The sequence below is a fragment of the Lepidochelys kempii genome, chromosome 2 (assembly GCF_965140285.1).
Source record: "Lepidochelys kempii isolate rLepKem1 chromosome 2, rLepKem1.hap1, whole genome shotgun sequence".
Taxonomy (NCBI): Eukaryota; Metazoa; Chordata; order Testudines; family Cheloniidae; genus Lepidochelys; species Lepidochelys kempii.
The window spans coordinates 184,364,307-184,381,248 of record NC_136381.1 but is presented as its reverse complement, the minus strand read 5'-3'; the positions used below and the strand labels follow the sequence as shown (position 1 = coordinate 184,381,248).

The window sequence follows — 16,942 nt, the reverse complement described above, 5'->3', positions numbered from 1 at the left end:
AATTGTAGTTACTGACTAGCTAGTACTCTGACACCCTCAGCTGACAGCAACAACTGCACTAGCAAACCTGATGTGCCAGTTATCTTACAGCTCCACAAGGGAATGAATATGCTGGCATAGCTACAGCCGCAGTGACGTATTCTTGGGCTGAGAGGTGTATGGTAATTGATGTCTTAAAAGTACTGGTACCTGGGCGGCCACTATCATGCCAGGCAAGGTGCAGAGGCTCACTTCACACAGTGAAATCCTTTACAGAAGATGATGTGATTACAAAGCACAAATACTTTGAGAGAGGCTTGCTGAGTTACACTTTATGGGCACTGATACTCTTTAAGGTGCTAACATAGCAGCAGATCAGAGTTTATATTTTACTTCAGGCTCTTAGATTTATTCCTGGAGCTCTTAAACTGTTCGTGCCACTCAAGACAAAACATACCATGGCACTATCTAAGGTATCTGTAGTTTGAGGAAAAAGAAAAGGAGTACTTGTGGCACCTTAGAGACTAACCAATTTATTTGAGCATGAGCTTTCGTGAGCTACAGCTCACTTCATCGGATGCATACTGTGGAAACTGCAGAAGACATTATATACACAGAGACCACGAAACAATACCTCCTCCCATCCCACTCTCCTGCTGGTAATTGCTTATCTAAAGTGATCATCAAGTTTGAGGGGAGATGCAGGGGAAGAAAATAGCTAGGCTTTCAAAAATCAATACCCAAAGTAGGTAAACATGCTGGAGATACAGAAGAACAGAATTGCCAAGTCCTAAAAATGCTCTGGAACTCTAAATGCAACTCTAAATGCTAGACTTAGTCCAAGGCAAAAGGTTTCTGTATTAAATTATGGACATGCTCTACAACTTGGGATAGGCACCAGGAAAACTGAAAGAAATGCATAAAACCAAACCAAAAATAAAATTATTCTATAGAATTACATTATTATCGCAAAGTGAGATTTAATATGAGATCAGATTTTTATTTCACAACTAAGTGAACAACATTATAACATCACCACCATCTTTTCAGACCCACATTTTAAAAATAATTATCTTCTCACCAAATTTCATAAGGGACAGATTAATTCACTGAAGATACATATTGCTATTACAGACCAATGTTCTATTTTCTAATTAATTAAAAAAGCAAAAACCAAAACCCCACAAACAAAAACCATGGTAAACAGGTCACATTCTGAAACACAGTATGTACTAGAAACAAACACTAAGAGCCTCAACATTTGGTAACTGAAGTACTTAACAAGCGCATAAAGTAGTTAATGCTGTAAAATGACACTTAAATTAACAAATATTTTTAAAATAGTATAACTTTAATTTGTCAGCATTCTTTTAATACAGAGAACGTTAGATCTTGGGTTTGGCATGTATAGTACACCCTCACACTTCCCTACTATTTCATTAATTATACAATATATGCCTAATACACAAGAGCGAAAACTAAAGTTATTTCAAATATGCCTATCACTCTATTACTTAGGCACCACTACTATGAAATATTTTCATCATATTGAATGCACATGATTATCTATATTTTTAAAGAACTTATAAAGAGACTAACTATCCATTACATACATTTACACAAATCTGTTATCTAGTTTCAAGAGATTTTCTACGTTGCAGTAAATACTGTACAACGGAGGGATGAATTCCTTTCTTTAGGAGTCATTAAATGTAATTTTGTAACCACTAAAAACACAACTCTTCAAATTAATCAACTAGATTACTTCCCCTCAATATTTCCTGCTCTTGGCAACAGAAACCAGAGCTTGAATTGTGACACACTATTATGAACGCATTGCACCATATCACAAACATTTACTAAAAGTATCAACCACTATATCAAACCTCCTTTTTGTTTCTCTCCTCCTCCATAAGCTCTACTTATAATAAATACCTGTTCAGCAATGTGTCCTATCAAATTACAAGTTTCTCAAGAGGCTGTATCTAGTAATGTTCAGACAACAAGTTGCACATTAATTGTGAGTTATGCTTTTGCTGTTTATTTTTAAGACCTTTGTCATACCCAAAACTCAGTGACTTCGCTTCCTATCTGAATCACACTTTCCAAACTTCACGTTAAAACACTATGTCATCTTCTATATATTGGCTAAAGAGAGAATCATGATGAAAATGAATTCTTTCCTTTGAAGCAATTCCATGGATTGATCTAGAATGGACACCACCACTATTTTGCCTGATGCCCCTTTCACAGAACTTTCCTCAGTCCTCATACTTAACTACTCCCAGATCCAGCTCAAGAACATTGTCAGACCTTGCACTGTCAGTGAGCTTCTCTCAATTCCTGTTAATTCTGCACTCTCTTTCTGAAAGAGAATTATACGATCCCCAAGTGATACCTTGTATTTCTATAGCACCTTAAATCAGTTCTGACATCATGCAACTAGCCAGTGACGCATTAGGGAGACAATACTGTTACCGATGTATCCGATGAAGTGAGCTGTAGCTCACAAAAGCTTACGCTCAAATAAATTTGTTAGTCTCTAAGGTGCCACAAATACTCCTTTTCTTTTTGAGGATACAGACTAACACAGCTGCTACTCTTCAACTGTTAGCTCAAAAGACATTTTAATTTTTTATGTATTTACAGGCACAGTAGACAGTAAAAAATAAAAATAGCAGCTAGGAAGTGATTTAACTTACCTCCTCACAGGAGAGTTAGAGATTTAAGACAGTCTCCCAAAATGCTGGAAACTAAGCCCTGCTCCCTTAGGAAAATGAAGCCAATCATATTCATCTCTTCAACCCAACCATGTGTTGTTAAAGGTGTACCCAAAATAATTCCTCAATCAGATTAGATTGAAGATATCAAAAGATCTATACTTCTCCTCTCAAACTTTGAGAATCAGTGAAATACTGGAAATGTCAACAATGCTAACTACCATCATTTAAATGAATGGGGTACCCATACATCAGACCTTTCATTCCAGGCTCTCTGCAAATACAGGCAGACACTATTGCGTCAATTACACTGTGGTCACATTTTTAAGGTTTTCCATAACAGCTAAACAGCACTCCTTTTCAAATGAAAGCAGAGACCCCAAAGAACAACAGAGAAGCCTGTCTGAACCCCTGCAATAGCCCTTTTTGCCCACCCTACGGGGGCAAAGTCAGCACTTTGGAAAACCATGAACCCTGCAGGGTGTGTTGGTAAAGTGCATTGAAATACTCATCTCAGAGGTGCTGCATAGAAGGATTCCGTACTCAGTTTATTAGAGAAAGCAATAAATTTCAACAGTGGTAGTAATTTAATCCCAGCACGGTCAACACTGAGGACAGTATCTCTTGGACAGGGCATTGCCTCCTTCTCACCGCACCTGTGAAACCATCAGTGGGCATGGGGCAACTGAATAGCACGTGGGGAATCCCACACAATAAATATACATGAGATATATGCAGTATACATACATACCAACACCCCATATATAAATCCACATACCATATACATCTACAATACATAAATACTCAAATTTATTGCAGGCTGCAGTGGGGGTATTTGAATATTTGCCCTCTTTTTCCTCTCAGGTTTTCAATTACCACCCCGCTTCCGTCGCAGGATCGGGGTCCCTCCCAACCCTTCGCCTCCCCCACAGGAGCGGGGTCCCTCTCTCCCCCCCCCCGTCCCCATTTCTCCTCGTGACCTGCAGGGTCACGAGCTGCGGGTCCCTTACCGAGGACAATCCACTGCAGGTCTCCAGCGCCGGGAGACGCCTGACACCCACCCCGTGAGCCGAGCACCTCGCTGGTCCCGGCTCCAGGCTATTGCCCACAGGAGCCCAGGGGAAGCGGGAGGTCCGGAACCCACAGCGAGGAGCCGCCCTGGGTGAGCGCGGTGCTGCCGGGCGGGGCACCCCGGGCCCCTGGCAAGGAGCTGCTCTTTCCGAGCAGGAGACAAGAGAGAGAGCGGCGATGCCCAGGCCCCCGCGCCGGCAGCTACAGCCACATCGCCAGGCCACGAGAACAGCGGTTATTTTCAAATCGGTCTCAGGGTTCCATGGGCGGGGGGAGCGCGCGGCGGCGGCGGCGGCGGCGGCTACGGGGCTGCGCCGGCGGCAAAACAGCAGCGCCGCGGCTGTAGCGGCTGAAGAGGCTCTGTACGTCCCACCGCGCGCGCGCACATGCGCGCCGAGCTCCACTCACGACTGGCCCCAGGGGCGGGGCGGCGCGGCGCCGCTCCCGGCTACAGGGCGCGGACGCATGCGCACAAGCAGCCGGGCGAGGGGCAGGCTTTCATAGGCGGAGCTGCGCCCTCGGCTCGGCTTCTCGGGAGGGAGCCTGGGCCGAGCCTGCTTGCCCCTGCGGAGCAGGGTGCAGCTTCTGACTCGGACTCTGCTCCCGCCGGCTGCGCTGAGTGCACTAGGAGCCGGCTGAGGTGTGGTTGCTCAGCCGTGGAGGAGACGATTGGCAGCGTGAATCGCTGTGGCCTCTTTGACAAAAGTCAGTCACTTGTCGTTAAATGCAGTGGTGTGGGGCTAAGCGGTTTTCTCTCCTTTTCCACGTGACCGGCCCGCGCTGGAAGAACTGGGCGCTGGGCGGAGACCGGCGTTTTTAGGAGGAGGCACACCTAGCTTGGGGCCACCTTCGTGTGTTTTCCCTCCGCCCCGTCCCAGGGTACCGAAGGAGAGTGACGCTCTTGGCAGCCGCCTGTCAAAACGTCCTTGTCACCGCCACTCGGCCAGCTGCTCCTTGAAAGGGGCAGCAGGATCCGCCAGCCCGGGAGGGCTCTGTTACACTCCCGCTGACCCGGGAGATGCGGGGACAGGCGGCGCCAGCCCCCCCCCCCCATTAGTCATTAGTATCCGCACTCGACGAGGTGAGTCAAAACTGTGGCAGGCAGAGGGAGGTTCGTAAGTTTTTTCTGCCCTGCGAGGTTGAACAAAGTGATCTGGATTGTCATAATCTTTCCCCCCAGGGAACAACGTACCCCCAGCCTCAATCAAGGCTTTATCCTCTCACCTCGCCCTGCAAAATTGATTCAGCCTTGGTGTTCTCACTTCCAACTTCCCTTTATTTCACTGCCCAAACCGTGAATTCTTTTTCTTTTAAATAGCACCCCTTCACAAGAGCACTGACAGTTTTGGGGATGTTTGTGACATTTCTTGGGGCACCCAGGGCTGAGAGTCACCTTGTTACTACCTGCCTCCAGCATGAGGGAATCTTGATTGTCTTAGCTGAGTGTTAGCTCCCTACCACAACCAGACTGTCAAGCACTCTCCTATGGACCAGGCCCTCCTTTTGCCTTGCGGGTGGACAAAAGGTACACCCCAGCCCTGAGTCCCTTCAACGTAGCTCCCTGTAGTATATAGCTCCTGATCACTTGATACCCACAAAAATCCCAAATCCTCTATTCTCTAAGGAACAGTGTATAACAGTTTACACTCCTGCTCCTGTACTAGGCACAGCACTTGAGTTTAACTATAAAACAAAAATAATTTTTTTAAAAGCATGAGAGATGGGAACAAATTGTTACATATAAATCATCATCATAACAGGTCTTCTAAAACCTAAGCTTAACTAACAAGTTGTCCTCCTGTTTATAGAAGCTTGTCTCACCCAAAGTTCATGCCAGCATTTTCAGCCAAGCCTGGTTGAGATCCCTTTCTTGTAAAGCAAGCCCATTGTCAGTTTACTTCCTAGGTGAAGGATGCTAGTGCCTCTTTTTGCACCCCCAAATATATCAGAACAGATCTTTGATGTTCACCTCAAGATAGGGTCTCCCTCCCTGCCCCGCCTGCTGTTTATGTCATTCTATTAGTTTCTTTAGCTCTTCATTAGCATTTGACTTAGCATGCTAATAGCCTCTTGTTGTATATTATACAGTACATATTGGTCCCCCAGCCTTTATCTGGAGGAGTTTGGCTCAAGCCACTCTACTGTTTTGACCTACACACCTAGAGAACATAATCTGCAGTATATAAACATAAGTCCTCACATGTTCTCCATAATACTTCTCACAATGGTTATGTGACACAGGCTTGCAGCAGAGACCATACATGACATTATTTTGGTGAACCCAGGGGATTCCTGTACAGTTAGACACCCTCATTGCCCTCTGCCAGTTGGCATTCAGAGGTTCTTGGGTCACAGTGCTGATGTATGGGTAAAGGTCCCTCATTTGTATTTACATCATATAACAGTTTGCAGAGGCCCCAGACAAGAGTGGAGTGGAGCTCCATTGTGCTAGGTACTATACAAACATATATACAAAGATATGTGCCAAAGAGTTTACTTATCTAATATGACATCTAGGTGGTGGGAGGAAAAGGAACAGAATCAAATATATACCATTTTTATATATGCATAGGGCCTGATCCAACACCCATTGAAGTTAATGGGAATCTTTCTGTCCATTTTAATGGGCTTTGGAGGAGGTCCATACACACTTACAGGCTGTTTTCGTTCCTGTAAATAGGTAAAGTATCTACTGTCCTCATCTGCACTTCAGCTTATCAATAACTGGCCAATTTCTCATAGGCATCAGACAGATCTGAGGAGAGATCTGGAGAAAGGATAGTGGAATCTAATGGATCAGTTCAGTGAGGGCATGCCATGTGTAAGGGCCAGTGTGGAAAAAAGGCATGGGTGAAAACGTGAGGAATGAGTAAGTAAATTAAGTGGCCGTCCTAATGATAAGGCCTCGGTTACAAATACCTCCAAAGCCCTCAGTAGAAACATAATCCTGTACCACTGGGGGAAAAAACAAACAAAACCAAGAGTAGAATGAGGAAGGGGACAGAGTGAAAGAACTTTGGCAGTGACAAAGTCAATATTTGCCAACCCTTAAATCTGCCCTCAGCTGTTACGATCCTAATTCAGAAAGTGAGACTTTGTTATAGAGGAGACAACTTTCACACATACTTAAAGAGTAACCTCCTTAGAAGTTTTGCTAGTGTTTCATACTTTTTCTTTGATAATTAAAGATATTCAGGTTTAAGGAAAAAATGGCCTGATCCTGTCCCACCCTCATTCCTCACTTGATCATGTAGTGCAATCATCATGCTTTACTTGTAATATGTTAATTTTTGTGGTAATAGATGGTGATCTCACTGCAGGGTGAAGCAGAAATGTTGATGCACGGTCAAAAAGGCACTCTCAAACACGAAGTAAAAGCAAGAGAGAAAGTGACTGATCTTGCAAATGATAAGTAATCTCTTGTTTGGAGTTGATTCCTATAAAAAAATTCACCTACTGATTTTGTGGAATTTATGATTGTTTAGTGGGAGTCTTCATAAAAAAATATTAGGAGCATTTTGGTTTGGTTTAGCTGGTGACAGCAACCTTCTAACTTCTATAATATCCTTTTTAATACGAGTTCTTCCTAGCTCTGTTTGGGCTGGCGATGTGGAATCTTCTGAAATGTTCTAGCTTTGTGTGGGATGGCTTCTCTGGCGACATACTGCTAGATGTAGGAAAAAAGTTTTCATTTGTGTTTGTACATTTTTTTATGATGAAGTATTGGGATTTGCGTAATGTTGTTCTCTTCATATCATAGGCAGCACATTTTTCTTTAATGATGCAGTCAAGAGACTCCCCACTTGAGAGCAGACATGAATTTTTGTGGTTTAAAAGGGGCATTTGTTTACTTTTCTGAGAAGCAATACACTGTATCGTATGCAAACATTCTGCAGCGGTATGACATGCAACAATACCAATTCATAATACAATCTCACTGATAGGTGGCTCAATAGCCACCTTTCTAACAAACATTTAATTAGAAGCATGCAAATGAAAAGATCATGTTTGACTCTCTGTTTTGAAAGGACTGAAATAACTGTACAGAGAATGGTCAGTCTGTAAAGCCTTTCAAATTGCCACTTAAGTAGCTTCCAATATTACTGAATTATCAATTTTTCCCCACTAAAAACTGCTGGATGCTCATGCTTAATTGTATGCGGTGTTTAATGTTGCCTGTCATTCTTGTGGTAATTTGAAAGGTGGCTCTCTAGAGAAATAGGTACAAGAAGCTGTATGACCCCCTGGGAGAAATGGGGTTCAGCAAAATTCTGAACACTTTCTAAAATATGTTGACTTTTTCACAGAAAGAATTCCAGACACTGGAAGGATTTTTTGAGAGAGTGTGTCATATTCTAAGTTTCTTTTGTCATCTCATTTAGTAAAAAACTCAAGACAGACAGACAATAAACTCGCAGGTCAAACAGCATATCAATTTCTCTCTCTCCCCCTCCCCTTTTTTTTTAATTAGAGATTTTCAAAGTGAACACATGTCCAATTAAGGCCTTGTCTACACTAAACATTTTTTCTTGAAATTTCCTACTGTATATACTATTGTTTCATCTCCACTGGTGAGAATTTGAATGTAGACCAATTGCCAGCCGCTGCTGGTGTTTTGAACTATCACATCATCTAGACCTGTGCTGAACAGCACTAGATAACACAGTGGTGGCTCATCTACACTAGCACTCTCATTTTTGCTACTGCCAGTCGAAACATTTTAAGTTAAAATAAAACTAATGTACAAACAGCTAAAAAATACATTTGGAACAAAAACATCCATATGCAATTCTACCACTACATGTATGTGAAGGGCCTAGCTGTGACCCTAAGAACTGCCTGTGGGAGGAAGCTATACTGAACTGCTTTGTTCTGTTTAAGCATTTAAAGGGTGAAATCTGCATTCTGCTTAAACAGAAGATCACACTGGGAAACATATCCTGTAGGAATCTTGTAATTTGATTAGTGGGAACAGTTTCAGTTATGGCTTGGTGTCTGCTTCCTGCAATAAAGTTCTGATCTGATGTGTACCATTTTAAAAAAAGACTTTCACAGTGAAGCAATTTTGAATAGAGAGTGCATACAAAGAAATATATTTGCCTGGGGTTTGTTTGCTATTAATCAAAATACTTGATTTTGGATGAGGGTTCTCTGTCCCCCTCACTTTGGCAGTTCTCTTCTTGCAGTGACGCTTTAGCTCGGAGTTCTGATGCTATAATTTATTGATGAGAAAGTTATTGTGACATCACACATTCACTATTATTGGCTAAATTCATCCTTCATGTAACTGCATTCCTTTCCCCCTTTTGTGTCCTCCCACTCTTGTCTCTGCCTTCTTCTTCCCCTATGCATGAAACAAACTTACAATCCAGTCTGTCAGGCCTCCTTTTCTCTTCATTTTAACTCTTCTAAACACTTCTTCAGTCAGACCCACCCACAAACAGTAAACCACATCAAATGCCTTCTGAAACAACATTACACGAGTAAAACAAGGGAAGCAGTAAGGAAGGGGGAATAGGAGAATACAGAGATTGCTTTCTCCCCTGGGTCTCCCAGCACATTTTATCTATATCACCTTTTACATTGGAAATTCCTCAGGGCTGAGATTATCTTAATAAAAATATGATCTGGTATAGCATAGCAGTCACACTTACTATCATGGAGGGGTGTGTTGAAAATCTCTTATTATCATAGTGACTAGGAGGCCTAGTTATAGACCAAGACCATATTGTGCTATGTGCTGTACAAACACAGAGAAAAAGACAGTCCTTCCCCCAAAGAGCTTATATCTAAGACAAGAAACAACAGATGGCTGCAGACAGGAGAGTACATTCTTACTGAAGCCTTCTGGATAGATCATTGGTAGGGCCCTACCAAATTCACAGCCAAGAAAAACACATCACGGACTGTGAAATCTGGTCTTTTGTGTACTTTTATCCTATATTATACAGATTTCACGGGGGAGACCAACATTTCTCCAGTTGGGGATTCGGACCAAAACGGGAGTTGCAGGGTGGTCGCAAGTTATTTTAGGTGTGTGGGTGGGTCCCAGTATTGCTACCCTTACTTCTGCGGTGCCTTCACAGCTGGGCAGCTGGAGAGTGGCGGCTGCTTACTGAGAGCCCAGCTCTGCAGGCAGCAGCGCAGAAGTAAGGGAGGCAATACCACACCATGCCATCCTTATCTCTGTGCTGCTGCTGGCTGCAGCTCTGACTTCAGAGGTGGGATCCCAGCCAGCAGCTGCCACTCTCCAGCTGCCGAGGTCTGAAGGCAGTGCCAATGCCAGCAGCAGCACAGAAGTAAGGTTAGCAATACCGCAACTCTCCCTACAATAACCTTGCGACCCCCCCCCCACCACTCCTTTTTGAGTCAGGACCCCTACAATTACAACACCGTGACATTTCAGATTTAAATAGCTAAAATCATGAAATTTTCTATTTTTAAAACCCTGTGACCTTGAAATTGAACAAAATGGACTGTGAATGTGGTAGGGCCCTAATCACTGAAGAGTATGAAGTGACTGTTGGAGGCGATTACATACAAGGTGAAAAGTTGTGATCAAGATATTATAGCTGTAAAATAAAATGATAGACCAAATACTGGAAGAGGCATGCAGCCTGGTATCTGAAAGTCAAAAGCTGTTCTTTCTAGCTTGTGTGTCAACAGTAAGAGATTTTGTAATTGCTACTTAGTTAACAATTTTATTGATGACACATGAGTCAAAATAGAATCCAATTTACTGTTCCATAACAAATCTCTAAGGAATAAGTCTCAAATGAGTCTGCAGGACTAGCAGGAGTGAAAAGCAGTAACAGCTTATTTTTTTCTCAGAATGAAGCAGACTTGTCTAAACACACAGATCTTTTGAGTATGTACATGATTTTTATTTCATACTTACTTTTCAGACCATAATCACACTTATGTAGGAATTTTATTACAACACAGTTTAACCTGGCTTCTCAGTACAAGTGGGTTTTAGAATTTATTGCAAGTCTAGTGGATCTTGTTATTAGAGATAGCCTAGCCCCATAAATGAATGTAAGCCCAGTGTAATATGACTATATTTTAGTCTTATAATATTATATAAGCCCAAATAATATAAATTACTTCCACCCAGTGATGGTGTACCCACAGAGCACTCGTAAGTAAACTAATAATCGGCACACATGTAAGATATAGTTACTGTTTCTTTGAATCCCTCCTTTTTGTATCTTACAAATCGACTACTGCTGTACAATTCTCCTCAAGAAATAAGTCAGAAATGCACACACTGTTTGCTTAACAAAATACTCTCAACCAACTTAATTTACTGCCTTTTGATTTCAGTGGAGCCTCCCTCACATACTCCAGCAGTGAATCTGGTTGTCTCATGTATTTCATTTTATAAACAAAATAAATCAAATAGCTTTTAAAGGTGTAAAATTCACCTTAGACAAGACGATATGTTGGTTTCCCATTAAATATATTGTCCAGATTACTCAACCTGACTGCTGCATGTTGTTTCTTGCCACTCATCTGTGCTTTGTCTCCTTCTCACATTGCATACATCTGACATTAATTTACAGCAGATTCCCTGGAGGTAAGGTAGATACTTCATTTATACATTTGGTGTTAAATTATAGGAGCAAAGCTACAGTAAAATATTTTAAATTTATCAGGGATTGAAATGCATTTCCCTTGTGAGAAATATTAAACCTGAAAACTCCCAGAGTCCAAATTGGTTGCATCTTCCTAACACGCTTGGCCATTCTTCATGCCATAACCATTAGCACAGGTTCAGATGCTTATGGGACTGATTTTCACATTATCAGTAAAGCCAACTTAAACTGTGAAAACTCAGCACACCTGAAAAATCTAATTTAATGCCCCACTCCTACTAAGAGGTATGTAGGAGTTTGAGCATATGAGTAATTCTGTTGATTTCAACTAAACTATGCACATGTTAGAAGTTAAGCATATGTCAAAGTCCTTGCAGGTCAGGGGCTTTAGAAGGTAACATTTACTAATAGGGTACATAGGCCAAGGTCTAAGACAACAGCAGTATTGTCAACCCATTATTTTAATACATGCCTTGCAACATTTGGTATTATCTGACAGCCCCAGCTGTTGAAATTATGTGAAGATAAGAATTGTAACTTTTTTTTTACTTAGGATGTTTCTATCCTTCATGCTTTCAGAGAATTGCTGGAAAACATGACCCGAAAGACTGAAACACCAGAAGTCAAATAAAAAGGCCCCAAAATAGTTATAAATAGATCTCACTATTTTTTATCCAGTCTCTTGATTTTGGGAGCCTGAACCATGATTTTTGAATGCTAGGGATTGTCACTATTTTAATAGCAAACAAATGTCAACTTTTAGAGGTCAAGAGGAAAAAAAAGTGATACACATGATTTTTCCTAACACTTTTCCCTGTTCCATTTATATTTAAAGGGACTTTCAACTTAAGATAAATTTCTCTGTAAAATTTTACCTACTGAAGTTAATATGATATGTTAACCTATAATGGTAAACAAAAAGAGAAAACATTTATTTTTTTCAGTTTGCTTACAGTGTTGTGAAATATGCATAGTCATTTTCACTGTTTATTGAGGGGCTTACCCCAACTACAGGGAAGAGAAGAATTTTTAGAAAACTAGGAAAGTATAAAAATACAAGAAGTTTTGGTAGAGGGACTCGAAACCGTGTCTAGTACGTGAAAATACTTTAAGCAATTTTTATTGACTAGCTTTCAAGTTGACAGTTTCCCTTTAACTCAACTGAGTATTGAATTATAGTGCCGCAGTAACAGCTTACTTGGACTTTTGTATCCAATGAATTTGTGTATATATTTCAAGTTGTATCTGTTTGTGAAATTCTCCACCCCTAAACTGGAAAGTATAAAAAATGTGAGGGCAAGTTTTTACATTCCTCTGCTTAAAGTGTAGCTGTACTCTAAAGAATGACTTATTTAAATTGCATGTGGGGTTGCATGTCTATCTTCTCAATTATTCATGTATCAAATGTTTTGTCTTTAAGATGTTTTTTCTACGTGCCAGCCATGTAAACAGAGTCTGGGTTTTGAGCGGTAAAGTGCATTTTTTTCTATCTCATGCATCAGCATTAATAAGAGGCCAAATTATGTCCTAAATTACATACATGCATTACCATTGTTTTAAAATCTATGGTCTCACTGACACCTATGCCATTCCATTGAAGTTGTATATGTGTAACTGGTTGAAACTTCTAGAAAAAAAGTCTGATGGTGCAAGAAAAAGGAGCTTAGGGTTTTTTGTAGTTGTGTGACAATATTTTTGCGGATTTTTATTCTTAAAGCCAACACAAGTCAGCAGATCTGACTCAGCATATACAGTGAGGTTTTACTATGTTTAGTATGATTCTGCTCTGAAAAGTGGCGATGCAAAAATGACACTCTTATTCAAACTTGCTTTCTTTTTCAAAGATCTTCTAACTTTAGTGATACATTTTTAATGCTTTTTACTCTGGTTAGCACTGCAGAACCAGCACAATTAAGCCTTGGTCTACACTAGGAGTTGAGGTCAAATTTAGCAGCGTTAAATCGATTTAACCCTGCACCCATCCACAGGACGAAGCCCTTTTTTCCGACTTAAAGGGCTCTTAAAATTGATTTCCTTACTCCACCCCCAACTAAGGGTTAGCGTTGAAATCAGCCTTGCCGGGTCGAATTTGGGGTACTGAGGACACAATTAGACAGTATTGGCCTCCGGAAGCTATCCCAGAGTGCTCCATTGTGACCGCTCTGGACAGCACTCTCAACTCAGATGCACTGGCCACGTAGACAGGAAAAGGCCCGCGAACTTTTGAATTTCAATTTCCTGTTTGGCCAGCATGGCAAGCTGCAGGTGACCGTGCAGAGTTCATCAGCAGAGGTGACCATGCAGAGCTCATCAGCAGAGGTGACCATGATGGAGTCCCAGGATTGCAAAAGAGCTCCAGCGTGGACCGAACGGGAGGTACGGGATTTGATCGCTGTATGGGGAGAAGAATCCGTCCGATCAGAACTCCGTTCCAGTTTTCGAAATGCCAAAATATTTCTCAAAATCTCCCAGGGCATGAAGGACAGAGGCCATAACAGGGACCCGAAGCAGTGCCGTGTGAAACTTAAGGAGCTGCGGCAAGCCTACCAGAAAACCAGAGAGGCAAACGGCCGCTTCGGGTCAGAGCCCCAAACATGCCACTTCTATGATGAGCTGCATGCCATTTTAGGGGGTTCAGCCACCACTACCCCAGCCGTGTTGTTTGACTCCTTCAATGGAGATGGAGGCAACATAGAAGCAGGTTTTGAGGACGAGGAAGATAGCTCACAGCAAGAAAGCGGAGAAACCATTTTTCCCATCAGCCAGGAACTGTTTCTCACCCTGGACCTGGAGCCAGTACCCCCCGAACCCACCCAAGGCTGCCTCCCAGACCCGCCAGGCCGAGAAGGGACCTCTGGTGAGTGTACCTTTTAAAATACTATAAATGGTTTAAAAGCAAGCATGTTTAATAATTAATTTGCCCTGGCATTTGCACCTCTCCTGGATGTGCTCCCAAAGCCTTTGCAAAAGGTTTCTGGGGAGGGCAGCCTTTTCTGTCCACCATGATAGGACACTTTACCACTCCAGGCCAGTAGCACGTACTTGGGAATCATTGTAGAACAAATTCCCCTATTTCCCCTTGTTTTTTTCTGCCCCCACCCCCCCGACGTTCTGGTTAAACTTGGATTTATGCTGGAAATGGCCCACCTTGATTATCATGCACATTGTAAGGAGAGTGGTCAGTTTGGATGAGCTATTGCCAGCAGGAGAGTGAGTTTGTGTGTGTATGGGGGTGGGGGGGTGAGAAAACCTGTATTTGTGCTGGAAATGGCCCACCTTGATTATCATGCACATTGTAGGGAGAGTGGTTGCTTTGGATGAGCTATTACCAGCAGGAGAGTGAGTTTGTGGGGAGGGGGCGGGGCGGCGGAGGGTGAGAAAACCTGGATTTGTGCTGGAAATGGCCCAACTTGATGATCACTTTAGATAAGCTATTACCAGTAGGAGAGTGGGGTGGGAGGAGGTATTGTTTCATGGTCTCTGTGTATATAATGTCTTCTGCCGTTTCCACAGTATGCATCCGATGAAGTGAGCTGTAGCTCACGAAAGCTCATGCTCAGATAAATTGGTTAGTCTCTAAGGTGCCACAAGTACTCCTTTTCTTTTTGCGAATACAGACTAACACGGCTGTTACTCTGAAACCTGTCGTAGAACAAAGCATTGCAGTGTATATTTGCTGGCGTTCAAACAACATCCGTTCTTTATCTCTCTGTGTCATCCTCAGGAGAGTGATATCATTCATGGTTACCTGGTTGAAATAGGGTGCTTTTCTTAAGGGGACATTCAGAGGTGCCCGTTCCTGCTGGGCTGTTTGTCTGTGGCTGAACAGAAATGTTCCCCGCTGTTAGCCACGGGGAGGGGGAAGGTATGAGGAGCTAGCCACGCAGTCGGGGGGGGGAGGCAAAATGCAACCTTGGCACGAAAGCACATGTGCTATGTATGTAATGTTAACAGCAAGGTTTACCATGAAAGAGTGTACCCATTGTTTTATAAAATGTGTCTTTTTAAATACCACTGTCCCTTTTTTTCCTCCACCAGCTGCATGTGTTTCAAGGATCACAGGATCTTCTCCTTCCCAGAGGCTAGCGAAGATTAGAAGGCGAAAAAAATGCACTCATGAAGAAATGTTCTCTGAGCTCAAAGGATTCAATGCTGAGGCTGCTGGAGGATCAAACTAATATGCTCCAGCATATGGCTGAGCTGCAGAAAAGGCAGCTAGAGCACAGACCGCCGCTACAACCCCTGTGTAACTAACCGCCCTCCTCTCCAAGTTCCTTAGCCTCCTCACCCAGACGCCCAAGAATGTGGTGTGGGGGCCTCCGGCCACCCAGCTACTCCACCTCAGAGGATTGCCCAAGCAACAGAAGGCTGGCATTCAATAAGTTTTAAACTTTTAAAGTGTTGTGTGGCCTTGTCCTTCCCTCCTCCAGCTCCCCTCTTCCACCTCCCCTCCTGGGCTACACTGGTAGTTATCCCCCTATTTGTGTGATGAATTAATAAAGAATGCATGAATGTGAAGCAACAATGACTTTATTGCCTCTGCAAGCGGTGATCGAAGGGAGGAGGGGAGGGTGGTTAGCTTACAGGGAAGTAGAGTGAACCAAGGGGTGGGCGGTATCATCAAGGAGAAACAAACAGAACTTTCACACCGTAGCCTGGCCAGTCATGAAACTGGTTTTCAAAGCTTCTCTGATGTGCATTGCGCCCTCCTGTGCTCTTTTAACCGCTCTGGTGTCTGGCTGTGCGTAACCAGCTGCCAGGCGATTTGCCTCAACCTCCCACCCTGCCATAAACGTCTCCCCCTTACTCTCACAGAGATTGTGGAGCACACAACAAGCAGCAATAACAATGGGAATATTGGTTTCGCTGAGGTCTAACCGAGTCAGTAAACTGCGCCAGCGTGCTTTTAAACGTCCAAATGCACATTCTGCCACCATTCTGCACTTGGTCAGACTGTAGTTGAACAGCTCCTGACTACTGTCCAGGCTGCCTGTATATGGCTTCATGAGCCATGGCATTAAAGGGTAGGCTGGGTCCCCAAGGATAACTATAGGCATTTCAACATCCCCAACGGTTATTTTCTGGTCTGGGAATAACGTCCCTTCCTGCAGCTTTTGAAACAGACCAGAGTTCCTGAAGATGCGAGCGTCATGTACCTTTCCCGGCCATCCCACGTTGATGTTGGTGAAATGTTCCTTGTGATCCACCAGTGCTTGCAGCACTGTTGAAAAGTACCCCTTGAGGTTTATGTACTCACCAGCTTGGTGCTCCAGTGCCAAGATAGGGAAATGGGTTCCGTCTATGGTCCCACCACAGTTAGGGAATCCCATTGCAGCAAAGCCGTCCACTATGACCTGCACATTTCCCAGGGTCACTACCCTTGATATCAGCAGATCTTTGATTGCGTTGGCTACTTGCATCACAGCAGCCCCCACAGTAGATTTGCCCACTCCAAATTGATTCCCGACTGACCGGTAGATGTCTGGCGTTGCAAGCTTCCACAGGGCTATTGCCACTCGCTTCTCAACTGTGAGGGCTGCTCTCATCTTGGTATTCTTGCTCCTCAGGGCAGGG

At 43.1% G+C, this 16,942-nt stretch overlaps 2 protein-coding genes across 11 annotated transcripts in view; one reads left to right on the top strand and one right to left on the bottom strand.

Annotated features, from left to right (window-relative positions):
• The window catches only part of LRRFIP2 (LRR binding FLII interacting protein 2), a 138,269-nt gene extending 134,070 nt beyond the window's left edge, over positions 1-4,199 (bottom strand). For 2 of the 8 annotated variants that reach the window (XM_078851723.1, XM_078851722.1), the window contains exon 1: positions 3,710-4,197. The gene's annotated coding sequence lies outside the window, so the exon portion shown is untranslated. Of the gene's footprint in view, positions 1-3,709 lie in introns of all 8 variants that reach the window. The other 6 variants (XM_073333004.1, XM_073333005.1, XM_073333006.1 and 3 more) reach the window with 5 other exon arrangements.
• On the top strand, positions 4,103-15,881 carry LOC140907330 (zinc finger and SCAN domain-containing protein 29-like). 3 transcript variants are annotated; one of them, XM_073333009.2, is made up of 3 exons: positions 4,103-4,851; positions 13,619-14,225; positions 15,407-15,881. In XM_073333009.2, exons 2-3 carry the CDS (start codon positions 13,667-13,669, stop codon positions 15,544-15,546), a joined length of 699 nt encoding a protein of 232 aa, XP_073189110.1. In that variant the 5' UTR covers positions 4,103-4,851; positions 13,619-13,666; the 3' UTR covers positions 15,547-15,881. The 3 variants fall into 3 exon arrangements, with proteins under 3 accessions (XP_073189110.1, XP_073189109.1, XP_073189108.1); XM_073333008.2 differs by lacking the exon at positions 4,103-4,851 and having other exon boundaries at positions 9,931-13,744; positions 13,841-14,225; XM_073333007.2 differs by lacking the exon at positions 4,103-4,851 and having other exon boundaries at positions 9,931-14,225.
• Positions 15,882-16,942: the final 1,061 nt, after the last annotated feature.

What these genes read in the sequence shown, in the direction of transcription:
- LOC140907330 (XM_073333007.2), top strand. Translation starts at nt 13,553, where the DNA reads ATGCACTGGCCACGTAGACAGGAAAAGGCCCGCGAACTTTTGAATTTC. An exon ending in AGGCCGAGAAGGGACCTCTG is followed by an intron (nt 14,226 to 15,406) that starts GTGAGTGTACCT and finishes TTCCTCCACCAG; the next exon opens with CTGCATGTGTTTCAAGGATC.